This window comes from Myotis myotis, unplaced genomic scaffold, assembly GCF_014108235.1.
Source record: "Myotis myotis isolate mMyoMyo1 unplaced genomic scaffold, mMyoMyo1.p scaffold_m19_p_19, whole genome shotgun sequence".
In the NCBI taxonomy this organism is placed as follows: domain Eukaryota; kingdom Metazoa; phylum Chordata; class Mammalia; order Chiroptera; family Vespertilionidae; genus Myotis; species Myotis myotis.
The window spans coordinates 27,215,568-27,241,838 of record NW_023416323.1 but is presented as its reverse complement, the minus strand read 5'-3'; the positions used below and the strand labels follow the sequence as shown (position 1 = coordinate 27,241,838).

The window sequence follows — 26,271 nt, the reverse complement described above, 5'->3', positions numbered from 1 at the left end:
GAAAGAGGACATTCAGAAAGCCAAAAGACATATGAAAACATACTCAAAGTCACTAATCATCTGAGAGATGCAAATCAAAACAACAATGAGATACCATCTCACACCTGTCAGAATGGCTATCATCAACAAATGACAAATGCTGGGGAGGATGCAGAGAGAAAGGAACACTGGTGCACAGCTGGTGGGAATGCAAACTGGTGCAGCCACTGTGGAGAACAGTATGGAGTTTCCTCAAAAAACTAAAAATGGAACTCCCATTTGACCCTGTGATCCCACTTCTAGGAATATATCCCAAGAAACCAGAAACACCAATCAGAAAGGATATAGGCATCCCAATCTTCATAGCAGCACAATTTACAATAGCTAAGATCTGGAATCAGCCTAAGTGCCCATCAGCAGATGAATGGATTAGAAAACTTTGACACATCTACACAATGGAATACTATGCTGCTGTAAAAAGGAAGGAACTCCTACCATTTGCAACAGCATGGGTGGAGCTGGAGAGCATTATGCTAAGTGAAATAAGCCAGTCAGAGAAAGATAAATATCACATGCTCTCACTCATTTGTGGATTATAACGAACAACATAAACAGATGAACAAAAACAGATGTAGAGACAGAGAAGCATCGATCAGATGCTCAAAACTCAGAGGGAAGGTAGGGGAGGGTGGGGGTGAGGGGGAGAAATCAACCAAAGGACTTGTATGCATGCATATAAGCATAAGCGATGGATGTGGACAACAGGGGGTGAGGGTGAGGGCAGGATTGGGGGGATGAGGGGACATTGGGGGGATAAGGACACTTTTGTAATATCTTAATCAATAAAGGGAAAAAAATCAAAAAAAGTTTATCTCCTTAAAATATGAGGTTCTTATCAAGACTGTATGACAAAAAAACCTTGTGCCACCCAATTAAAGACAGCTTCTTCTGTCCAAAAACAAGCATATAAACAAACAAGACTATGATATTGGCACGACAGACATATAGGTAAATGGAATAAAATTGAAAGTCCAAAAATAAATCCCATACATTTGTGGTCAATTGATATTTCGACAAGGATAACAAGACAATTCAATGGGGGGGGGGGGGGGGCGGGGGGCGGCGTGAGTAGGCTGTTCAACAAATCGTGCTGGTAAAACTATATATCCGCATACAAGAATTAAGTTGTACCGTATTTCCTCACACTTATACAAAGTTAATTCAAAATGGATCTGAGAAGAAACATTGATGTAAATCTTCATGACTATTTCTTAGAAATGACACCTAAATCACAAGCAACCAAAAAATATATCAATTGAATTTCATATAAATAAAAGACTTTGGTGCTCCCAAGGACACTCTCAAGAAAGAAAAAAGGCAGCCTACAGAATAGAAGAACATTTTTGCAAACACATCCTATAAGGGTCTAATATCCAGAATATTAAAAACAACAACTGTTATAAAACAACAATAAAAAGACAACCCAATTTTAAAATGGGCATAGAATTTGTATAGACATTTCTCCAAATGGTCAAAGCACATGAGATGTTCAACATCGTTAGTTACCAGGGAGATGCAAATCAAAACTAAGTGAGATATAATGAAAAAGACAAACAATAACAAGTGTAGCCCAGGATATGGAGAAATTGGACCTCTCGTATATTGTTGGTAGGTATATAAAATGATGCAGGCACTCTGGAAAACAGTTTGGCAATTCCTTAAAAAGTCAAACATAGAGTTACCGTATGATTAAAAAATTCCACTCCCGAGAAAATTAAAAACATATGTTCACATAAAATTATATACAAATGTTCACAACAATATTATTCAGAATAGTCAAAAAGTAGGAACAACACAAGTATCCATCAACTGATGAATGGAAGTAAAATGTGGTACTGTATATCCATACAATGGAATGCTATTATTTGGCCATAGAAAGGGATGAGATACTGACACATACTATAACATGGATGATACTCAAAAACATTATGCTAAGTGAAAAGAACCAGACTCAAAAGGCCCCATATTGGATGATTCCATTTATGTGAAATGTCCAGAATAGACAAATCCATAGAGACAGAAACTTCATTAATGGATGCCAGGGGTTGGAGGTGGGGGAGGGAGGAAGAATTGGAGAGTAACTGTTAATGTCTATGGAGTTCCTTTTTGGGGTGATGAAAACATTTTAAAATTAGATACTGGTAATGTTGCACAACCTTGTGAATATACTAAAACCCACTGAATTCTACACACTTTTACACCCGGCTGGTGTGTTTCAGTGGTTGAGTATCAACCTATGAACCAGGAGGTTCCTGGTCAGGGCACATGCCCAGGTTGTGGGCTCAATCTCCAGTGTGGGGGTGTGCAGGAGGCAGCCGATCAATGATTCTTTGTCATTCATATTCTCTCTCTCTCTCTCTCTCTCTCTCTCTCTCTCTCTCTCTCCCCCTCTCTGAAATCAATAAAAAAATATTTTTAAAAAGCATAAATTCCATGGTATATGAATTATATCATATTTAATACATTTTTAATGAAGTCCTTTAAGCTATCCTACCAATACTATTGTAACATAAGGTTATTGTAGAAGCCAATAAATATAAAACAGATGAGGAAAATATTTAAAGGGAAAATTAATATAAAGTGGCAAAATAATAGCATAACTATCTGAGTAGATTGGGAAAGTAAAATTTAAAAAAATGAAGCTGAAAAAAATCCATGATTAATGAAAGTCTTTAGGTACAAAACAAGTTTAGAGGAGAGTAAAGGAAAAATAAACTAATTTCTTTTTTTAAATAATTTCCCTTATTTCATTATAACCCTGAATCACAACACCTGAGGCATTTCTAGAGCACAGGAAGGTTATTAAAGTAGCATTATTATGATCCCATTTTATTTGCAACTCAAGGAGATGGAACAAGCTGCCCAGCTTTACATAATAACTTAATGATGAAGCCAAGACATTTCACTGGAGGCTTTCTCGTAATGATTTACCTGCTAGCTACTTTCATGTTGAAAGTATCAACTGCCTGGCCGGGCGTGGCTCAGTGATTGAGCACCGACCTATGAACTAGTAGATTGTGGTTAGATTCCTGGTCAGGACAAGTGCCCAGGTTGCAGGCTCAGTTTCTGGTGGTGAGGGGAGGGGGGCAGGAGGCAGCCAATCAATTATTCTCTCAGCATTAATGTTTCTCTCTCCCTTTCTCCCTCTCTCCCTTCCTTTCTGAAATCAATAAAAATATATTTAAAAAAGAAAATATCAACTATGTCAAGTTTAAAGGTACATAATAAAGCCATATTTGTATCCCTCGGTCTGAACTCACCAAGAATTACTGTTAAATATAAAAGCCAATGTTTTATTCCAACTTGTATTCTTATATTAAACTGTTTAAGAACTTGCTGGCTGGATGAGAATATTCCATTTTTTTGCTTCCTAGGAATTAAAATTTAAATGAAACTGAAATGTTTCCTTAACCAAAGTGAAAGAATAATAATTCCTACCTACAATGAAGAATGAATGAATGAATTGTAAAGGACCAAGATCCTTTAACACAGCCATCTCTCACATTAATCACAAGATGCAGACAATGATATCATCTCATTGGAAATTGATGAGAAGGACATTTTGCAAGAGCGCTTTATGTAAATACCAGGACTTGTTGCTTACAATCAAGGGTCAGCATCCTCATTAGCTCTGTCTTCGTGGGATCAGTAACCATAAAAAATATTTGCAGAATATACAGTTCATATGTTTCCTTTACTTAATCATCACAACAATCTATGAGAATAGAGATCAGGAGTTATTACATTATTACCCATTTTACATCTCAGGGAATAGACGTTCAGAATAGGAAAGTGGCTTGCCCAAAGTCACCAGGCTCATCAGTGACAGAGCTGGGTGGGACTCAAAGCTGATCTTCTAACACCAGATCCCATTTTCTTCCCACCGCATCCCCTACTTCTCCAAGTAAGCTATGTCAGAGGCAGGCTCAGGAGATCTACAAGAATAAGAAGGAAAGGAAAGTCGTGAGGAACTAGAAAGGGACGATGACAGGGGAAGGAGGTGTTTTATCAGGAAGTGAGTAACCACTCTCAATTGTCCCAAATGTCCCTTAAGTGGCAACAGTGCCATACCACAAGCTACCCTGCTCCAAATTAATCCTATGCCCCTAGCTATACAGCTACTGTTGTTATTTGAGAACCATGTTGGAGACTTAAATGTCTTAAAAAAAAACCAACAACTAAAGATTGTTCTCCGAGGTCTTGACAGCTGGACCCAGCCCCTCCCACCAAGACCCTTGGGAACCGAAGAAACCCTGAAGTGTGGGGAACGGAAGGGAAGAGGGTTTCGGTTGCGGGGTGACTAAGGTTGAGCTGAGGACAGGGGGAGCCTGCGGTGGAGCCGTGGTTAGGGATGTGGGTTTTGTGGCTGAACTTGAAGGTGAGATAGGAAACCAGGTTCAGGGCTGACAGTCAGGGTGGAGTTTACAGGTCCGGGAGGGGTTGGGCAGCAGAGGAGCTGATCGGGCTGGAGAGCGACCTGGGAAGGTGGGAGCCTGGGCAGTCCCTGGGGCGCGGGGCTGGAGGCGAGGCCCCTCGCGGACGCCTGGGATTGGATGCTCCCTCAAGTCCCGCCTCCCGGGACCCTCGCTCCCCAAGCCCCGCCCACATCCCGGGCGCGCGCCTGGAGCGGGGAGAGGGGACCAGGCGGGCGGGGGAGGGAGGGCGAGGGAGGCTCGTGCACGCGCCTCGCTCGCTGCGGTGCGCGAGCAGCGCGCTCCCGCCGCCCGCGTCGCCATCTTTTCCCCCTCCGTCCGTCTGTCTGCCGTTGGCTTTGTCCGTCTGCAGCGCCGCCCCTCGGCTCACCGCCCTCGGCTTGGCCCGCAGCTGCCCTCCGCCTGCCGGGGCCCGGTCCCGGAGAGCCCGGCCTGGCCAGCCCGAGCTGCAGCCCGGGGCCCATTGTCCGGCGGTCCGTCTGTCCGGAGGCGGGGCCCAGGGACCCGGAGCGCTGCGCAGCGCCGAGGCGCCGGGTAAAGAGACCCCCGACTCCTTCCCTCCGGGGCCGGGCTGAGGATGCGGGTCACCGGCCGTCGGTCTTTTGTCTGTCCGCGTCTGGGGAGGGAAGCGGGGGCTCGCTCCGGCCTGGGGGGCGGGGGCAGCCCAGGCTCCGACCCAGCCCCCTGCCCAGGTTTCCCGGGACGCGGCGGGTCCCGGCCAGCTCCCCTGCGGTCACTCCTCCTTCCGCCCCTTTGGCGCGGGAGGGACGCCGGTGCAGCCGCCCGCCCCGCGTGGGCCCGGGTCGGGCTCGGCCGGGAGCAGCCGGGACGGCCCCGGCGTCTGACAGGCGGGAGGCGCAGGGGGAGGGAGGATGGGCGTGGGAGGGAGGGCAGACCCGGGGATCGGTCCGCGTCGCCGTCTCCCGGGAAGGCGTCTAAATTTAGCCGGCGGAGAAGACGGTGCTGTCTGCGGGCTTTCGGCGGCTGGTTGCCGGGAGTCCGCCCGGCCCGAACTGCAAGAAGCCAGGGGGACCCTCTCGGCGGATGGCGCACACGCCCCGCACCGAACCCAAGTGAGGCGGCGACGCGATCGGCTTTCTCGTGCTCTCCTTTTTGGCAGATACAGGTCGCTGAGATTCAGACGAGTGTACTTTCCTCCGTGGGAACCGCACCAGAGCTGGAGGTGGGAGTGCACCCCTCTTTTCTTAAAGCTTGGCTTTCACCCGTTTTTGTTTTTTTTTCTCTGCTCAAGTCCGTGGTGCGTCCTGGAAGCTGCAACCTAACACTTGTGGGAGAGCAGGGACAGTGTTCAGGGGAGACGTTGCGCCCCCCCTCCCCCTACACTCCCCTCCCAAGGACTTTGAACCTCGTTCTACAGACAGACAAAGCTGCCTTCCTTTTTTACATAGGATCCCTTGTAGATTTGAATCTCACCAGTTTACCTTTCTTCCTATCCCGGTTTTCTTGGAGATGGTGATGTTCAGGCAGTTCTCCGTTTACATTTTGTGTGTGTGTGTGTGTTGGTTTCAGATTCGGGCTTGGGGACTGAGGCAGTGTGTTAAAAGTAAAATTGAATGAGTGACCTTTAGGGCCAGCGTGTCTATGGATTTTATTACCGTTTAATGCCTACAAAACCCTGAGATCTTGTGTGGTTAAGAATGCACTCTCAGTGCCATCTATTTATTTATTTATTTGCAAGAGTCCGCTGCTCTACAGGCTTTCTTTTTTTTTGAGGGAGGGAGAGCATTTGCTTAATTTTCCCTGAGAATCCCTCAGGTGTGAAGTTCCTTTGGGTACCATCTGGTCAGTTCCCCATTTGGCCACTAGGAGGATTATGAGATGTAGTGGACATTGCCAATGTATCTACGCAGATGCTCAGCAGATGCTCATCTGTGGCCGACTTGTAGCTTTAGTATTGAACTATTGCCTCACCAAGATGATCGGAATAGAGCCTGGCTCAAGTTATTTGGTCTTCCTTCAGAAGGATCTTTAATATTGCCTTTATCTCACAGTTTCAATTTCTGATCTTGATGGAGGGAAAATTTAAAGATTCATTAAGATTTCATATTTTCCTTCTACAATAGAGTAGGTGTCGCTCTGCAAATGTTAGAACAAAAAACGAGAGACAACCTGCATTTCATTCAGCTTTCTGCTTTCCGATTCCATAGACTTAACAGGAAAAGTGCATATTACCCAAAGTGTAAAATTCATTCACTGCCTTCATGAATAAAATAACTACTGGATTAGAAAGAAATGATCTACACAAAACTTAGAATGGAAAACATATACCATTAGCATTAGCCCTCAGCACACTGCCCTCTAAATCAGTGGTCGCAAACTGGCGGTCTGTGAGGTCCGAAAGGTTGGCGACCGCGGCTCTAAATAGTTAAAATTGACTTTTATGTATATTTGGAGTTTTGTTTTTGTTTGTTTGTTTTTGGTTTTTAATTAAAGGTCTGAAAAAGAACTGTGTTTGATATGCAGATATGATAGAAGACTGCCTGAAAGCTGCTTCCTTTGCCACTTCCTGTGGAGGCCTGTCTTTGCCATTTGCGGTTTCTTTCTTCTTTTGGTAAGGGGAGGCAGGATCTGATTACAGGTCTGAGGCCCTTTCTAGCTACATAGAGGAGTTCTGGAGTGCAGAGTATAGCTAGGAGTAGGCTCTCATAATGCCTCTTAAGGCAAAAGCTACCATTTTATCTTTGCTCATTCACTGTGCATATACTTTGAGAAGGCAGGAACTGAGAGAAAACTTAAAGGGTGACCAGATCCATATTCTTGTCTTTGGCAGGAAAAGGAATCTAGTTCTTTTTAATCAGTCTGTTTCTTCACTTTATCTTTCAAAGAAGATTTCACAGCTTCCAACACTAATTCACTTCAGACTCTCTAACAACACTTACTGCTGGGGAAGTCTTAGAACTAACCAGGAACCTCCGGGCTTACATGTCTGTTCCCTCCTGTTTCAGGGAAACGGGTGCATGTCTCTGCAGCATGCTCACTTGAGGAGCTTTTCTTGTCGTTTCTCCCACTGATCTCTGCTACGTAGAGGCTGGCCTGAGAGGAGGCACTAAAGTTACTAACTTTGACCCCCGCTCCAGAGCATGCGAGCAGGGCCAGGTTGATGTTCCCCATTGGGGTGCTGAATTAGTACTCAGCAGTGTGCATGGCATCTGGCTCTTCTGGCGAGAGCCCATCTTCAGCACTGGAAGTCGGATTTTTGCTGCAGTGCCCTGTCATCCACAGTGCCCAGCGCTGTGCCTGCATCGCTAAACACTGGCTCTGTTTCCTGTGTTGTTTCGAGAGGTTTTCTTGTCTCAGGGATATGATGCCTTTGTCACCTTCAGGGGAGGTAACACCTGGAGGCTCCCGTTGGGGAGGACTGCAGGGCTGGACTTCCAGTGGGCATGTGAGCTGCCACCCTGTTTAGCTTTCGTTGCTTCCTTTTACAGTTCACGGGGGGTTGGTTATTCCTTTGAGCCCACGGCACTACTAACGCTGATTGCCCGTGTTATTTGCTTCCTTTTTTATCCCGATCACGATTGCGTAATAGTAGTCTGGATTCCATAGGTAGTTTTAGAGTGGAATTTCTAAATCCTTTAAAGGAGTCCCTTCTTAAACTTCGTGGGAACTTGATGTGCCAGAGATTTATTAATTTCTTTAATTCAGTTATTTATAACTGGTGAGTTTGATATACTTAAGAACTATTTTTAAAAATCTTTTTATGTGTTACTTTGTATGATATCTAGGCAAAATGACATGTGCTAACAATATCCTTTTCATTGTAGGTCAGCACCCTGCAAGGAGGTAGTGACATATCCAGTTGTGAAACTGGGAAAGGCCAGAGCTCTTGGATCAGGGAAACATGTCCCGTCGGAAACAGACAAATCCAAATAAAGTTCACTGTGAGTGTTGGGCTTTGTCTTCTGGAATCTGGGTGGGAATGGAAGAGTAATCTGAATTTAGGTTAGAGGCTTAGACTAATTTGTGAAGAAAAAAAGGGTTAAAGGTGTTGAACATGATAGATTTAAAGTGTGTCTGTTTGTTGGAGAAGGTGTTAGGGAACTGTGTTGGGAGTAGGTGTGTTTGATTCATCCTTAGTATTCATATTAATGAACATTTATAGGATATCTACTCTGCGAAAAGCCTTGTGCTAGATGCCCAGGCTGTAAAACAATAAAAGGATATATAAAACTATAATGTAGCCATTATTTGATAGTATATGCTAAGTGCCAAATAGGAATGCTATACAAACTGTGTACTAGAGAAGTTAAGAGGAGGGAGAGAGCTTTGTAGACTGAAGGAGCAAGGGAATGCTTGAAGGAAGAGGCCCTAGACCAGTGGTTCTCAACCTTCCTAATGCCGCGACCCTTTAATACAGTTCCTCATCTTGTGGTGACCCCCAATGTCTTTGTTACAAATTGAACATAATTAAAGCATAGTGATTAATCCCAAAAACAATATGTAATTATATATGTGTTTTCCGATGGTCTTAGGCGACCCCTGTGAAAGGGTCATTCGACCCCCAAAGGGGTTGTGACCCACAGGTTGAGAACTGCTGCCCATGAAGTTGAACTGGGTCTTAGAAGGTAGATTATTTATTGATTGATTCTTATTGATTTCAGAGAGAAAGGGAGAGGGAGAGAGCGATAGAAACATCAATGATGAGAGAGAATCATTGATTAGCTGCCTCCTGCATGCCTCCCTACTGGTGATCGAGTCTGCAACCTGGGCATGTGCCTTTGATCGGAATCGAATCCAGGACCCTTCAGTCCACAGGCCGACACTCTATCCACTGAGCCCAAACAGCTAGGGCAAAGTGAACTTTTTAAAAAGAGGAAGGGAGAGGTAAAATTGGAGAGGGAAAACAATGTGAGCAAAGATGTAAGAGGAAGTACATGTGATATGATCAGGGGACAAGGAGACTTCGAATGAAGCAGAAGTTTCCTTTGTCCAGAAGTCATAGGACATGAGGTTGGAGATGTTTAACTCTACATCAAGCATGTCAAACTCGTGGCTGGCAAGCTGCATGCCAGCCACGAGTTACATTGTAGAGTCCTAAAGGCCAGGCCAGGTTCAAACTTCATTCCATAGACAATAAGGAGCTACTGAAGGATTTTAAGTAGAGAGAGTGGAGTGACATTTATAATGCAGTGTTTTGGGATGGATCATATGAGGGAGAGACTGGTAACAGGAAGACCAGGTATGCACTATTGCCTTGCATTATTTCTCAATAGTTTTGAGTGTATGTTTTATGTCAGTAATTGGATTGTAAACTTCTAGAGAGCATATATATTTCCTGCTATCCCTCTCAACTTCTAGCACTGCTCATAGAGACTGTTCAAATACTTTAAAATACCTTATCAAATTGATAATAATATATCTATGTAGGTCTGAGATAATTAGACAGTTTCCTATAATCTGGGGAGATAAGTATTCTCACCTAAATGTTTATAAAAGAGAAAAATAGCTCTGTATTATGGAGGATTGACTAAATAAAGTACAGCAACATTTGAAGAGAATTCAGTGTTATAATATATGAAATATTTTTTTATATATTTTATTGATTTTTTACAGAGAGGAAGGGAGAGGGATAGAGAGTTAGAAACATCGATGAGAGAGAAGCATCGATCAGCTGCCTCCTGCACACCCCCTACTAGGGATATACCCGAAACCAAGGTACATGCTCTTGACCGGAATCGAACCTGGGACCTTTCAGTCCGCAGGCCGACGCTCTATCCACTGAGCCAAACTGGTTAGGGCTGAAATATTTTTTTAAAGAAAAAAAATCCATTTGAGAAGATAGAATAGACAAGGAGTTAAGAGGACCAAAATTTATTAAAAAGATACTGTATGCCAGGCACTGTGTACTTTCCTTCTCTTATTGGATAATTTCAAGAGTAGGAGAGAAAACAGTAGAAGCAGAGGAATTAAGGGGACTTCAACATATTATAGATAATGAGATTAGGGTAGCAGAAACTACATTTACTGGGTGGACAAAAGTAGGTTTAAAGCATGAGTATGGCCGAAACCGGTTTGGCTCAGTGGATAGAGCGTCGGCCTGCGGACTGAAAGGTCCCAGGTTCGGTTCCGGTCAAGGGCATGTACCTGGGTTGTGGGCACATCCCCAGTGGGAGATGTGCAGGAGGTGGCTGATCGATGTTTCTCTCCCATCGATGTTTCTAGCTCTATCTCTCTCCCTTCCTCTCTGTAAAAAATCACTAAAATATATTAAAAAAAAAAATTTAAAGCATGAGTATGCAAAACACAGTTTCTTCTTCTTTTTTTTTTTTTTAATTGATTTTAGTTAGAGAGGAAGGGAGAGAACGAGAGAGGAACATCAATTTGTCGTTCCTTGTTTATGCATTCATTGTTTCACTCTTTATGTGCCCTTACTGAACCTGCAACCTTGGCATATCAGGACAGTGCTCCAACCAAGGGGGCTAACTGACCAGGGGCAGTTTATTCCTATATTATTATTTGAGCCCTAGCCGGTTTGGCTCAGTGGGATAGAGTGTCGGTCTTTGGACTGAAGGGTCCCAGGTTCGATTCTGGTCAAGGGCACATGCCCGAATTGTGGGCTCAATCCCCAGTGAGGGGCATGCAGGAGGTAGCCAATCAATGATTCTCTCTCTTTCATTGATATTTCTATCTCCCTCTCCCTTCCTCTCTGAAATAAAATAGATAGACAGATAGATACTATTTAATTTGGTTAAGATTTTTCAAACCAGATAAAATCAAGGCCATACAAGCAAGTTTGTGAAACAAATGAGAAGCTTGAGATGAAAGTTATTAGAAAGGCAAAGATTTTACAATTCTCTTTCTTGAGTCCTTGGTGCAGTTACATGCATGGATGGGCAAAAGTATGCTTACAGTTGTTTGTATGGGAAATAATAGAATAATTAATAAATAATAATAAAAGGTACAGAGGTGACCCCAAGAAGACAGGGCAGGAAAGGTACTCTTAATAGAGATGATGGGTTCACAAATAAGGCAGTCATAGGAGTTGGGCGTTTACCTATACAAACCTCCTGTCCAAAGAGCCTGGTTAGATTTGAGGAAAGATGAGGTGGATGATAGGATGATTGTGGTAAGGCCAAGGGGAGCCAGTAAAGGCTTGTGTGGCCTATGCCCGTGTCCACGTGGCATATACCCATCAGCTGCATCTCCTCCCACCATAGCCAGTCAAACCAGGACGAGCTGGTGTTAGAGTTGGAAAACAGATGGACAATCAGGTCATGGACAAGGAGAGACTATCACACGTCTACAGCTGCAGAAACGCAGTGTCCAAAGCAAGGCAACATTATATTGTGGTGGAGTGGTTGGGACTTTGCAGACTCTCTGGTGGTGCCATGAAGAGAGCTGTGAACAGAAATGTTCAGCTGCCACTAAAAAGCAGACTCAAGGGAGGGGCTATTTTCGGTGAGGGCTTCTCAGGTGATGGACTAAGCTTGACCAAAGAAGAAGACAGTGGGATTGGCTGGTCTCCAAGGGACCTTCTGGTTATTTACTGTTTGGGGACTGAAGCTGATCCTACCTGTTTTGAAAAGTCATCTTCTCATGACAATAATGGCAAATAGAAATTGGTAATTTCAGTCTTCTGACCACTCGAGTCTTCTGTCCCCTTTCAGTGAAATGGAACCAATCAAATGTATTGAATTTAATGCTGCTCGTCTATTTAAAGTAAATGGGATGGACCCAAGGTCCGGGAGGCAGGAAAGCTGCCGAAGCTCTGCTTCAGTATCAAAGCCAGTCAGCACTCTGGCAGAGTGATGGCTGAGCTCCATTAGCTCTGCCTTCTGGAAAGAAGTAGATTGTGTGGCATGAAGCTCAAAGCCCACCTAAAAGAATCTATTAAGAATCCCACTGCTGTAGGCTGGCAGCATTTATCCGATTCCCTTCAGAGGCAATGGGCAGGCTGTTCTGACATTTACTTGGCTTTCCTCCGGACTGGCTCTGTATCTCAGAAATATTCAGGCAGACTCTTGGGTTTTACCCAGCTCATTAATAGACTTGATGAGAGCTTTTGGAATAAAAGCCCAGAATTGTTAGTCACAGAGAAACTGCTGAAGGGCTGAAATCTGTTAGACCTTCCTCCCTCCTTCCTCATCTCACCCCTTCTGAGTATAACTTTTTGTCAACTGTTTCTAGAGAGGTTAAAAATACTAGAGTGCCTTGCATACTCGCATTTGGTGTGTTTATACCAAACAAACCACTAAGAAAAGAAAAACTTTTTCTGAAGAGTTTTTGTTTTCAGATTGCAAAGCTTTCAACTTTAATTAAAAGCTTTTCAGCTTTTACAGAGAAGTAGGAAAAATGCCTTTGTAGTCCCTTCTCTTCTAGAAAGTGCAACTTGTTTTATTTTCATTCAGTGTCCCTGCGAAGTAAATGGTTATGTTCTTAGCATGTGATCGCACCTTGGATTACAGAGACTGTCAGCTAGAAATGGGATCCTAAGCTCCTCACTCCCAATACTAGCTCTTCTTTTCTGAGTTTGACATCTGCTCTGTTAGGATATGTTTCAGCTGCTATCCTTAATTTCAGTCAGCCAGAAACTACATTTACTGGGTGGACAAAAGTAGGTTTAAAGCATGAGTATGCAAAACACAGTTTCTTCTTTTTTTTTTTTTTTTAATTGATTTTAGTTAGAGAGGAAGGGAGAGAACGAGAGAGGAACATCAATTTGTCGTTCCTTGTTTATGCATTCATTGTTTCACTCTTGTATGTGCCCTTACTGAACCTGCAACCTTGGCATACCAGGACAGTGCTCCAACCAAGTGAGCTACCTGACCAGGGGCAGTTTATTCTTATATTATTATTTATTAATTATTCTATTATTTTCCATACAAACAACTGTAAGCATACTTTTGCCCATCCATGCATGTAACTGCACCAAGGACTCAAGAAAGAGAATTGTAAAATCTTTGCCTTTCTAATAACTTTCATCTCAAGCTTCTCATCTGTTTCACAAACTTGCTTGTATGGCCTTGATTTTATCTGGTTTGAAAAATCTTAACCAAATTAAATAGTATCTATCTGTCTATTTTATTTCAGAGAGGAAGGGAGAGGGAGATAGAAATATCAATGAAAGAGAGAGAATCATTGATTGGCTACCTCCTGCATGCCCCTCACTGGGGATTGAGCCCACAATTCGGGCATGTGCCCTTGACCAGAATCGAACCTGGGACCCTTCAGTCCAAAGACCGACACTCTATCCCACTGAGCCAAACCGGCTAGGGCTTAAATAGTATCTTGATTTTATACTAAAAACAGGAGAAGTGGCACTTTGCTTTTTACTGTGGGAGCATAGATGACTTGTTCTCAACTATTAATAGACAAATAAATACCCATATTAAATAAGATCGTTGCTCTACATTAATATCTAGAGATTACAGGATTATTTTTAACCTACTCCAACAGTTTCAAGATAGAAGGAAATGATTCTACATTATACAAGCAGGCAATTGTATAACACTTCTTAATCACTAGTATCTATGAATCACATTATACTTAATTATGACATACTTTTAGCAAGTATCACTATTTTCTTGTGAAAGGATAATTCTGGACAGCCAGACTTTAGGGATTAAATAAATAGTGACTACTGGAAGATTATCCACACATCTTTCCCTATGAGGTCTACCAAAATCATGTCCTTTTTTATTGTTTTTATATAGTTTGCTTTAGTAGATGTTTAAAATAGGAATAAAGTTTACCTTAGCCTTTTTTCTCAAGCCAGGAACAGAATAAAATGTAAGAGCACAGCTTTTCTCTCCAAACTGCCAAAAAGGAATGACAGTTAGTTTATTCCACCTGTCCTAGGGAAGATTGCCTAGGCGAGCAAAAAGTGCTAGCTAGGGAAGTTATATGGAATAGACCATTCTCGGTTCTGTGAAGGCCTAAATATTTAAACATCAATAGACAAAAATAAATTTTAAGCTCCAGTTGGAGACCAAACTGAAATACTAGCTGCTATTGAAAGGTACATATACTTTTAGATGCCCTTTTACTAATCCAATGGTGATTTCCTAATAGAAAGGAGGGTGAGGTATATTTTCTAAATATGCTATAAACCTAGCTGATTTTAGTTAGAGAGGAAGGGAGAGAACGAGTTTCTGGCTAGGTTTCTTTAGAGATGAGCAGTATCACTGACGAGAATGATCTGTCCCTTGACAATTAATTATATGCTGGTATATAACTTGTTCCATAGTGCCATATCTGCCCATAGCCACCAGGTCCGAAAACATGCATCTACCCAGAAGAATTCAGTAACTATTCCAATTGGCCATGGTCTTGTGATTACAGTGGACCAACGTGGAGAAATTAAATATTTACTTCTGCAAAGGAAGAAGAGAAGACACTATAACACAGAATTCAATTTTTGCTTTCCCTAGCAGTAATTTATATACATGTGTCAGCTTATTTTTCCTTTACTTAAGGGCTGTGTAGTTGCAGTACATTTGAACTCTAACCACCTCTACTCCCATTCACAGTATCAGTCAGAGTACCCATAATATTAGTTACTCTGACCCAGGCCTGGTAATACCATATCAGAACCATCAAAATGATGGTTCCTGTTGTCATATACCGGCCCTGACAACATTATTTTGATATTTGAGTACTATTTATCAGTTTCTCATGATATGAAGTAACAGTACCACTAGGATTGGAGCCATTCTTCTCAGAGACAGCATTTGTTTTCAGCAAAACCACTCTGATAAAGCGCCTAGCCTTCTGCTTACATCACTACTAGAAAGCAGTTTAAAAACAATGGAGAGTAGGCCTAACCGGTTTGGCTCAGTGGATAGAGCATCGGCCTGCAGATTGAAAGGTCCCAGGTTCAATTCCGGTCAAGGGCATGTACCTTAGTTGCGGGCACATCCCCAGTAGGAGGTGTGCAGGACTGGGGATGTGCCCAGGAAGCAGCTGATCGATGTTTCTACCTCTCTATCCCTCTCCCTTCCTCTCTGTAAAAAATCAATAAAATATATTTTAAGAAAAACAAACAACATGGAGAGTAAAATTGGGCAGACCTAGGTTTGAATACTTATTTCCACCACAGACCTTCGTTTTCTCCTAAGTAAAATGTGGGTAGTTATACCTACCACATAGAACTTAGCAGAGAATTAAGGTAAGGTAACAACTATAAAGCATTTAACATAGAATCTGGAGCTATTATTGGTGTTCAGCACTTAGCATATAGTAAACTCTCAATGAATATTTGCTGAATGAATGCCTAAGTAATCCCATGAAGTCTACTTCACATCCATTCTTTCATTGCCTGAGGACTAGTAGTGCAGATCAACTAACCTGTTCATTTTCCTACATCATTGTCTCCTGCTTTGGAACTTGAGCCTATTTACTCCCCTTTCTCTCCTCAGTAAGAAAGCGCTATTGGTCTATTGTCAAGCATTTCACTAGGGCTTTTATTATTCTCTCTTGGTAGCTGGAGAATGGGGACTGTAGTTTCCACTCTGACTGAGATAATGGAAACCTCGAGAAACCCAATTCTCTTTTCTCCTTATGCCTGGCCTCTTGGAAATAAAAGAACACTTAAATGTTAACTCTTTAGTGACCACACAGATCCCAGGCAGAGTTCATCAGAAGTAAATGTATAATCAAGGACAGGTCTAGGGCTTTTGGATATTCCATACAAACAAACAAACAAACAAAAGACCAACGACACCAGATGAAATATTTGTTGCAAATTAGATGGCATGTTTCAGGAAGTGTGTTCTTCAGCAGAAGAATGTTCTTTTAATCCAGCAGTTCTCAACCTGTGGGTCACAACCCCTTTGGCGGTCAAACGACCCTTTCACAGGGGTCGCCTAAGACCATCCTGCATATCAGATAGTTACATTACAATTCATAACAGTAGCAACATTACAGTTATGAAGTAGCAACGAAAATAATTTTATGGTTGGGTCACAACATGAGGAACTGTATTTAAAGGGCCAGAAGGTTGAGAACCACTGTTTGTTTGGGTTTTTTTGTTTGTCTTTTTCATATCTGATTTATTCATTATTTTATTTTAAAACCTGTATGGTTTTATGAACCGGTGTCTCCCCAATAATTTCAACGAGAGAGAGAGAGAGAGAAAGAGAAAAGATGAGACGATCCGATCTGTGAGTACTGCCTCATTTAGGTTTCCGCTCCCGGGCGGCAAAAATGTTTTTGTTATGTCCTCCGGGAAGGGAGAGAGGGAGGAGAACCACTGTTTTAATTTATTATTCACCTCATTGTTGATTTGCTTATGGATAATTCTGATAGGCATTAGAAAGGAAGTCAAGGAAGAACTTCCAGAGCATGTCTTAAGGAGAGTGAATGAAAGACGGGATAATATACTATTATCTAGATGGATTATTGGAAGCACTGGTTTATAGTCAGAGATAGACATTAACTCATGGCATAATGCTAATACCTTAAAATTCACAGATTGTGCCCATATTTGTTGCTATATCTTTATCCTATTCCTTTATCTCTTCCTGCCTCTGTCTCCCCAATCCTGATGGAAGGTTGTAAATGGGATTGAGATTCTAAAGCTAAATTTATAAAGTAGCAATTGATCACTTTTTAAAAAGGAGTAAAGATTAGGACAATTTAAGGGAAGCATATGATGCTTTCTAGAGCATCTTGCTTACCAGGAGGAGTAGCTGAGCCCAGAAACAGTTGTAGGCAACAAGCTGACTTGGAAATGGATGACTCCACCACAGGGTACCTGCCTGTCTTCTACCTTTGAATGGTCTGACTTTCCAACTTGCTTGCCTGGGGATGTGCTGCCCAGCTGGTGGCCTGACTATTTTTCCTTGTGACCACCAGGGGATCAAGTATTTGCTGGGCTAGAAGAGCAAGCCCGCCAGGCGATGATGAAAACTGATTTTCCTGGAGACCTTGACGGTCAACGACAAGCTATCCAACAACTAAGAGATCAGGACTCCAGTAGCAGTGAGTTCTGCACCTTCTGGTAATGACTCAGGGCAATGGGAGAAGAATTATCAGAGTGTGTGTGCTCTGGGGATTGTGCATGGGGTTGGGAGGAAGACATGAAGAAGGAGATTTGTGGATCCTCAGTGTTCCCAAAGGTGTTCTAAGGTCTGTGGGCATATTCTTATCCAGAGAGCGAGAACAGGTTTGGCATGATAGTTGGTTTGTTTTTTTAACTCATGGACTGCAGTACTTGGCACAGTACCATAACAGATAGGTTTTGATGATTGTGAGAGACAGGGCATAGGAATAATTAGTGCCCAAGCAGCCCCTGGGTTAGGTCAAGTGAAGAGAAAAAAATCCCTGTCTCCTTTTGGATCTATTTGTTCATAATTAATAAAATGTAAGAGTGGCATTAGTGGAAATTTTTGCTTGAGGGCCTCGTGTTAATGTTATACAAGAGATATTGCGAATTAATGAGAATATGCATCATATAAAATGCTAATGTCAAGGCCTCCCTTCCCACACCAAGGCCTAAGTAGATCCCTGTGGTTAAAAGATGGAAAAGACAGTGGCTGGTATCTAGTTGAGTCTTGTGGATCGCCTGTTCCATGACCTGCCTGAACACATACACTTTGAGATGTGTTATTTTCTATGATGATTTCCACACTTTACTAATTACATCCATACTGGTTATTATTAGTGTTAATTCAGAGAGGGATTTCAGATTTTTCTCCCCATTTGGGGTTGGGGAAGAACAAAGAGGGAGAGAGTTCTGCAACCTTCTAAGAACTACAGTTTCGCTGAAACCGGTTTGGCTCAGTGGATGGAGCGTCGGCCTGCGGACTGGGGGGTCCCGGGTTCGATTCCGGTCAAGGGCATGTACCTGGGTTGCGGGCACATCCCCAGTGGGAGATGTGCAGGAGGCAGCTGATCGATGTTTCTCTCTCATCGATGTTTCTAACTCTCTCCCTTCCTCTCTGTAAAAAATCAATAAAATATATTTAAAAAAAAAAAAAAAGAACTACAGTTTCCATCCAAACTGTTAATTAAAAAAAAATATTTAGCAATTAATTGCTCAGGTAGAGAAAAATAAACCCAAATACTTATAGAAAACCTGTGGGAGCCATCCGTTTGAGTAATAGGCAGGAATGGCAACATCTATAAAAGTCTAATAGGTTTCCATCCTGGAAAAGATGCAGCATCCCTCTGGATAGCATACTTTTTTTTTTTTTAATCTTTCTAGTAGAGAGATATATTTGGATTTTTGATAAATTACAAAAATGTGTTTGATGCAATGTTATCTTAGACTAAGCTTACCAGTATTCCAGATAAGCTGTTGAGAAAGAATGGTATGATTTAATCTGTGCCAATCCTTCATTATTGAGATGAATTCAAACTAAAGCTTTGGGCTCGGGAATAAGGCCAGATCCAGTATACCAACCAAGTGGAGTTTCTAACAGAGACACACATAACTAACAGATGAGTTGGTTGGATTTTCTTTTTTTTATATATATATTTTATTGATTTTTCACAGAGAGGAAGGGAGAGGGATAGAGAGTTAGAAACATCCATGAGAGAGAAACATCCATCAGCTGCCTCCTACACACCCCCTACTGGGGATGTGCCTGCAACCAAGGTACATGCCCTTGACTGTAATCGAACCTGGGACTCTTCAGTCCACAGGCCAATGCTCTAGCCACTGAGCAAAACTGGTCAGGGCTTGGTTGGATTTTCTTAAGAAGAAAGAGAATAGGACCAGTTTTGCCCAGATACTGGTGGATTTTGAAGATGTGCAAGGGATAGAAGAGAGAAGACAATAGAACTGTTAGCTGGGAAAGCTGAATCTCACTGCCCATGCAGAGAGACTGGTGAAACTCTCTACTCTGTATTTCTCTCTTGCTTGCAATCAGACCAGGGGTCCAGGAGCCAGGTGAGGTTGGGGCTGGAGTATGGTAGCTTCCCTAGACTTGGCTTCCACTTGTGATCTTCAAAGTACTAGCACTTTTTTTTCTTTCAGAAAGAACTCCCTTTGTAATTGTGGGTTTCTTTTTCCAAAAAAAAATTCTCCCTATTTTATAAATAATAGGGCAGAAATTCAGCTCCCACAAACCTTGACCTCCCCACAGCCACATCCTGCTCTCTAAACTAAAACATTGAATTCTTACTTTAGTCACAATAAATTATATTTCATTCTAAAGTAAAGAGTAACCTCTACTTAATGCATCCACCAGATCATCCAAAGAACCAATGAAACAATGGATTTATTTAGCCTAGCATGCTGAGTTACTAGCAGAGTAATAAGGACACAGTCAAATACCACTACAAACTGCCTGAGGTTGTTTGCTGCACTAATCTTCCACTGTATGAACAGCCTGTTCCCTATGCCCCATAAAGTGACATCATTTTAACCTAATTTACTACTGCCTCCTTTATTGATTAGAGGAAAGAAAAACTTGTTGGTGTTTATTTAAGTGTGCCTTGGGGCTTGTTGGGAGAGGACAGATTAGCGGGACTCAGAATAGAGTAGTATATGTGACACCATGGAGAAATTGTGCGAGGGATGGGGGGTTATGCAGAAAAGTAAGGTAATAAAATCGGTGTGAAGTGTTGGTAAATCAGAGGTGGTATGTTGTGGGAATGAGCATGGTGTGAGGTATGAAGGAGGTGTGATTTGAAGTATGAGATATTTGGGAAACGTGTAAGAAGTAACTATTTTTATGATATTGTGTAAGGCCCAATAAGCATTTCCCAGTGCAGTTTTGCCTCAGATTTTCTCTTTAGTGTGTATATGGCATTATAAACAACAGCTATAACTGGTTTCCACTTAACATGATTTGTACCCAACTAAGCACTGATACAAACTATATTATGGAAGATCTAAAAATGTTTTTCATTATAACTGCAAACTCTAGGGTGGAAAGCAACTCAAGATGTATTCATTGCAAAAATCAGAACAAGTGACAAGTTTGTGTGTTCCAGGTGACAGTGAGGGTGATGAAGAGGAGACCACACAAGATGAAGTCTCTTCCCACACATCTGAGGAAGATGGAGGGGTGGTCAAAGTGGAAAAAGAGTTAGAAAATGCAGAGCAGCCTGTTGGTGGGAACGAAGTGGTAGAGCATGAGGCAAGTGACAATGGCTCCTGAGTTTGGGAGTTCCCTTACTCTTCTGTTTGGCCTGATGCCTCTCGTCCATATATAACAGTCTTGCCTCTAACAGTCTTCTGGGCCTTCATATGAAGCCCCTCTTCCTTCACAGCGCCAGTTATCCAAACCTCAGACACAATTCTTATCACACCTGCTTTCCTTTTCCACCGACATATCACTCCACCATGTACAGCTCTCTTTCCAGACAGAATATCCACCTTTACAAAACTACTGACTTCCTGAGGTGTGCTCTTGACTATATTTGCAAATTTAAGTCAAAGTGTTACCTCACTAAATTGTTTCCTGAAGATTGCTGCAAGAAGCATGGCAAGAGGAAAGCTAATCCTTTCTCTACAGTTTACCTTGGGGAAAACAATAGCTAAGCTCTCTCTGGGGCAGGCCTATGCCCTCATGGCAGGAAACCCTGGAGAAAATAAAGATAAGTGCAAGTTTAACTCCCATCTCCCTAGTAGTTTTTCCTTTGGTCCATAGGGAAACCTGAGAATAATACATGATATCAGGTTTATTTTTTATAACAGGATACCCTGTAAAAGAAGTAAGGGCAGGGAAGAGACTGGTCAGCAGTCTTAATGAATTGTCTGCTTATTGAATTGCAGGTCACAGAGAATTTGAATACCGACCCCTTACTTGGACTCTGCCAGTGTCCCCTCTGCCAACTAGACTGTGGGAGTCGGGAGCAGCTGATTGCTCACGTGTACCAGGTATGGCGTGGGGAGCTGCGTGCTCTGGAACTCGAGGGCCAGCAGCTTGTTTAGCCTTTGTCTCCAGCTCCCAAAGGAACCTTGGGTTGTTGTTCTCATTCAGACTCACTCCAGTCCTCAGAACATTTTGGAGAATAAGTGGAATATGCTGGGTAAATATGTCCTGGGGTTCCCAGGCAGACATACTATGAAAATGAAGTTCCATTTTAAAAAATTACTTAATGCATATTTTAAACAGTGAAATAAAAACTAACACCTATTAATAATGAGGGCTCTGTTTTAAAGAAAAGATGAGTTAACATAAATGTTTCTGAAATACTGGAGAAAGTTAGTGTAAGTAAGGAGATGAGAATAAGACAAACTTTTTTTTTAATCCTCACCTGAGAATATGCTTAGAGAGAAGAAGGGAGAGGAAGAGAGAGAGAAACATCAATCAGTTGCCTTCTGTACGCTCCCTGACCAGAGATCAAATGCCCAGACCAGGCATGTGCCCTGACCAGGAATTGAACCAGCAACCCTTCAGTGCACAGGACCATGCTCAGCCAACGGAGCCACTCCGGCCGGGCAAGACAGACTTTTGTGTTCTTTTCCCCCTGATCCACTCGCAGAGCACCTGTGCCTTGTGAGCCGTATTGAAAAGGCTTCAGCACACATGGCAGCCTGGGTTATAGTGTAAAGACAGATAGTTTATGAGGAGACACATTTCTTCAAAAGACTGTCTGTCTTTAAAAGATTAAAGGAAAGGCAGGGCACTTGTACCTTTCGAGTACCAGTCTTCCCAGTTAGCTTCTGGTCTGGCCTTCATTGATCCCTTCACTTGGACTTGGACCTGCACAATGTGAGGCAAGCATTCAGAGAGAAATTACCCCAATCATGAATTCTCTCAGACTTGGAAGACAGCTCTGGAGCCCATTGTTCCTTAGTTCAGCCACACATCCCAGAATGTAATCAACAATCTTAATTAATTGCCTACTTATTGAACTGTATTCAATAAGTAGGCAATTGCAATTCAATAAGTAGTAGAATTCAAACTAATGAAATGGAAGCAGTGGTCTGAATGGCCTGGCCCTTCTGAAAGCCCATTAACACAAGAAAGTTTTAATTTTTCAGGTGCTAAAGAGGGAAAATAGTTGCAAGTCCCTTATTCTGAGACTAAAGAAAGGGGACGTTTCCCCCAAAGTAGTTTCTAAATGGGTGTAGATTGTCTTGGAGGTGGCGTGAGGTGACCGATGAGGCTTGTTTTGCAGCACACTGCAGCAGTTGTGAGTGCCAAGAGCTATATGTGTCCTGTCTGTGGCCGGGCCCTTAGCTCCCCAGGGTCATTGGGTCGCCACCTCCTCATCCACTCGGAGGACCAGCGGTCTAACTGTGCTGTGTGTGGAGCCCGTTTCACCAGCCACGCCACGTTTAACAGGTTAGCTGGGCACCTAGCCCCTTGTGTTGGGAACAGATTACTGGGTGTGGATGCTGCTTTCCCAAGTCAAAGGAAAGGCTAGAGATCAGTAATGAAAAGGCAACTAATTGATCCTTAAACTCTTCGGAAATACAAGTAATGAGACCAGTAAATATGCCCCTTCCATTAGCTATCGCCAAAGGGAAATGAATCCCTATTTCTTTTCCCTGTCAGTGTAGTATTTTCATCTAGAAAGAGATGTGGGGAAGTCTAAGAATATTCATGATAAAGTATGGAGAACAGTTACAGGGTGCTGAAAGGACCCTGATGTGGGGACATGTCTCTACTGTATCCCAGGCCGCCTGGAACAGTGTGAATTGTGTCCTAGTCCCATTTGCTAGCAAGCAATGCAGAACTGGCCAGGCAGGCGCTTGAGCCAGTGGACTGTACCTGCCCTGAAGGCAGCCTCTACCTCAAGGACTGCCTCCCACCACAGGACTGCTCTGCACAGCGTCTACCAAACACCACCATTCTGGCTTGAACAGAAAGGGCTCGTTTTAAGGGTTTGTCTGATTTTTAGTGACTTGCTGTGGCCTTTGGTTCAGTCTCTAACTCCAGGTGGGCTTTAAAACTTGGTGCACACCCTAGGACAGCCGTGGGCAAACTACTGCCCGCGGGCCGGATCGGCCTGTTTGAAATGAGTAAAACTATTGAAATAAAAGACCGTACCTTTTTATGTAATGATGTTTACTTTGAATTTATATTAGTTCACACAAACACTCCATCCATGCTTTTGTTCCGGCCCTCCGGTCCAGTTTAAGAACCCATTGTGGCCCTCGAGTCAAAAAGTTTGCCCACCCCTGCCCTAGGGCCTAGCCCAAAGGAGAGCAGGGGTGGAGAGGAAGTCAAACTGACCCCTAGTGGTGAAATTGGAGCAACTGGTGTTATAGGACAAGAATAAGTCAGAATTGAATACCAGAGCCTTGTTAGAAGGTGACACTAAACATCCAAAATTTTTGCTTCCCAGTGAGAAACTTCCTGAAGTACTTAATATGGAATCCCTACCCCCAGCCCACAGTGAGGGCCCCTCCAGTGCCGAGGGGAAGGACATTGCCTTTAGTCCTCCAGTTTACCCCGCTGGAATTCTGCTTGTGTGCAACAACTGTGCTGCCTACCGTAAGCTACTGGAAGCCCAGACCCCCAGCGTACGCAAGTGGGCCCTCCGTCGACAGAACGAGCCTTTGGAAGTAAGGTTGCAGCGGCTGGAACGAGAGCGCACAGCCAAGAAGAGCCGGCGGGACAATGAGACCCCCGAGGAGCGGGAGGTAAGGCGCATGAGGGACCGCGAGGCCAAGCGCCTGCAGCGCATGCAGGAGACAGATGAGCAGCGGGCACGCCGGCTGCAGCGGGATCGGGAGGCCATGAGGCTCAAGCGGGCCAATGAAACCCCGGAGAAGCGGCAGGCCCGGCTCATTCGGGAGCGGGAGGCCAAGCGGCTCAAGAGGAGGCTGGAGAAGATGGACATGATGTTGCGAGCTCAGTTTGGCCAGGACCCTTCTGCCATGGCAGCTTTAGCAGCCGAAATGAACTTCTTCCAGCTACCTGTGAGTGGGGTAGAGTTGGACAGCCAGCTCCTGGGCAAGATGGCCTTTGAGGAGCAGAATAGCAGCTCTCTGCACTGAACCACAAACACCTTCCTGCCTGCCCTCCTGCTCACCCGCCCACCCAAGCCCACAGGGACCAGTGCTGCAGCCACCCACAGGGCCCTGTCCTTACTGCCAGAGGCAGGCCCTGGTTTGTTGCAGATGGACCTGTGCACTCCTTGCATGTCGGAGCAGGATGATGGGGTCAGCAGGAAACCAACTCAAGGCTGGACAAGGGAGCAGGCACTCCACAGAACTGGGCTCCCCAGCCCACTGCTGCAGGGCATGCTGTAGGACTGTGGGGCCCCAGGTGGCCCATGGAGTTGTAAGGGCAAATAAATTAATTTTATCTTTATTGGTCATTTCCTGCTCTTCTCTCAGTTTCATTCTAGCAAATGAAGTGATCTGGGAGAGACCTGGGTGGAAGTTTTCAGGCAGACTTCTGGCAGTGGTTCTTTTCTGAGGGAGGGTACGCCTCAACTTAGGCTCTCCAAGCAAAGATCCCTGGGTATTTGGGCCGTTACAAGTTGATGAGACATAACTATGACATTGAAGAACGGATGCTGACTTTGTGAGGGTCCAGTCCCACAACCCTAAAGAAGGTAATTAACAGTCTGAAGGACTATTAAAACCTAACTTACCTTTTCCAAACTTGGTAGTAGATGCCTTTCTTCATAACTGGCATTTTCATTTTTTAAAAAGTGGTTTCATAGTTCTTTATTCAGAGGGTTCCATTTTCACTCCTCAGTAGATTTTGTATATTTCTCATATGCTTCTTCATAGTTCATGTAGTTCTGAAGTGTTACTGAGTGTCATCTTGATCAGCCAATCATCTTCATAACAAGATCTGTTGACAGGTCCTGGACTTTCTGCAAGAGCTTCATCAATTTCAGTTATTTCTCCTTATAGAGGAGAATAGAGTTCACTAGCAGCTTTCACACTTTCCAAAGCAACTTGTTCAATTTTGTCCCAATTTCAGGCAGACTATAGTAAACATCTCCAAAACTTTCTGTGCAAAATTGCTAATCCCACTGTTCCAATATAATTTTCTATTGTTATCCATTCATGCTTCTCTGTGAATTTACACACATAGAGCAAATTGGGTTCGGTATGCAGCAATGGCCTCAGGCCCCAGGCCCACGGTGGACAGGGCATGGAGTGTGTGTGTAGGAGGTGGCTGTCGTGGCAAAACTCTGTGGCACCCACTAGTAGGGGGCATAACTGGCATTTTCTAAAGAGAATATGGTATTTAGACTAGGTGCTGGCTATTTTTCCCAGCAGAATTCAGTTTGTCAAACTTTTTTCCTCAATATCTTTTTATTTATTTTTAGGGAGGGAGAGAGAGAGAGAGAGAGAGAGAGAGAGAGAGAGAGAGAGAGAGAGAGAGAGAGAGAGAGAGAGAGATATTGATCAGCTGTCTCCTGCATGCCCACTGCTGGGGAATCATCAAGCCTGCAATTCAGGCATATGCCGACTGGGAATGGAACTGGTGACCTCTCGGTGCACGGATGACACCCAACCAACTGAGCCAGTTTGTCAAACTTTTATTTTATTTTTTTAATATATTTCTTTATTGATTTCAGAGAGGAAGGGAGAAGGAGAGAGAGAGATAGAAACATCAATGATGAGAGAGAATCATTGATCGGCTGCCTCCTGCACACCCCCTACTGGGGATCGAGCCCGCAACCCAGGCATGTGCCCTTGGCCGGAATCGAACCTGGGACCCTTCAGTCCACAGGCTGATGCTCTATCCACTGAGCCAAGCTGGCTAGGGCAGTTTGTCAAACTTTTAAAACCCCATCCCAGAGAGCAGACAGCTGCACTTAGGAATATGTTAATATAAATAGCTGCAATATTAAGGTCCATAGCACCAAGAAACTCATGTTTGAGAGAAGAGGTAATTCATCATTTTAATCATTTCCCAGAGCCATTGTAGGATAATGCAGAATTAAGGTGATATGAGAATTCAAG

The 26,271-nt window shown here is 43.4% G+C and overlaps 1 protein-coding gene across 10 annotated transcripts; it reads left to right on the top strand.

Moving 5' to 3' along the window:
- The first annotated feature begins 4,707 nt into the window (after window positions 1–4,707).
- ZNF821 (zinc finger protein 821) lies at window positions 4,708–24,659 on the top strand. 10 transcript variants are annotated; one of them, XM_036346676.1, is made up of 9 exons: window positions 4,709–5,006; window positions 5,593–5,655; window positions 6,957–7,044; window positions 8,258–8,374; window positions 17,289–17,414; window positions 20,376–20,521; window positions 21,160–21,264; window positions 22,512–22,678; window positions 23,685–24,659. In XM_036346676.1, exons 4-9 carry the CDS (start codon window positions 8,335–8,337, stop codon window positions 24,337–24,339), a joined length of 1,239 nt encoding a protein of 412 aa, XP_036202569.1. In that variant the 5' UTR covers window positions 4,709–5,006; window positions 5,593–5,655; window positions 6,957–7,044; window positions 8,258–8,334; the 3' UTR covers window positions 24,340–24,659. The 10 variants fall into 10 exon arrangements, with proteins under 10 accessions (XP_036202577.1, XP_036202569.1, XP_036202568.1 ...); XM_036346675.1 differs by lacking the exon at window positions 6,957–7,044; XM_036346677.1 differs by lacking the exons at window positions 5,593–5,655; window positions 6,957–7,044.
- Window positions 24,660–26,271: the final 1,612 nt, after the last annotated feature.

Excerpts from the sequence above, each read along its gene's own strand:
- ZNF821 (XM_036346677.1), top strand. The coding sequence starts at position 8,335 with ATGTCCCGTCGGAAACAGACAAATCCAAATAAAGTTCACT. Across the intron at positions 8,375-17,288 it reads AAATCCAAATAAAGTTCACT|GGGATCAAGTATTTGCTGGG; the intron begins GTGAGTGTTGGG and ends TGTGACCACCAG. Across the intron at positions 21,265-22,511 it reads TGATTGCTCACGTGTACCAG|CACACTGCAGCAGTTGTGAG; the intron begins GTATGGCGTGGG and ends CTTGTTTTGCAG.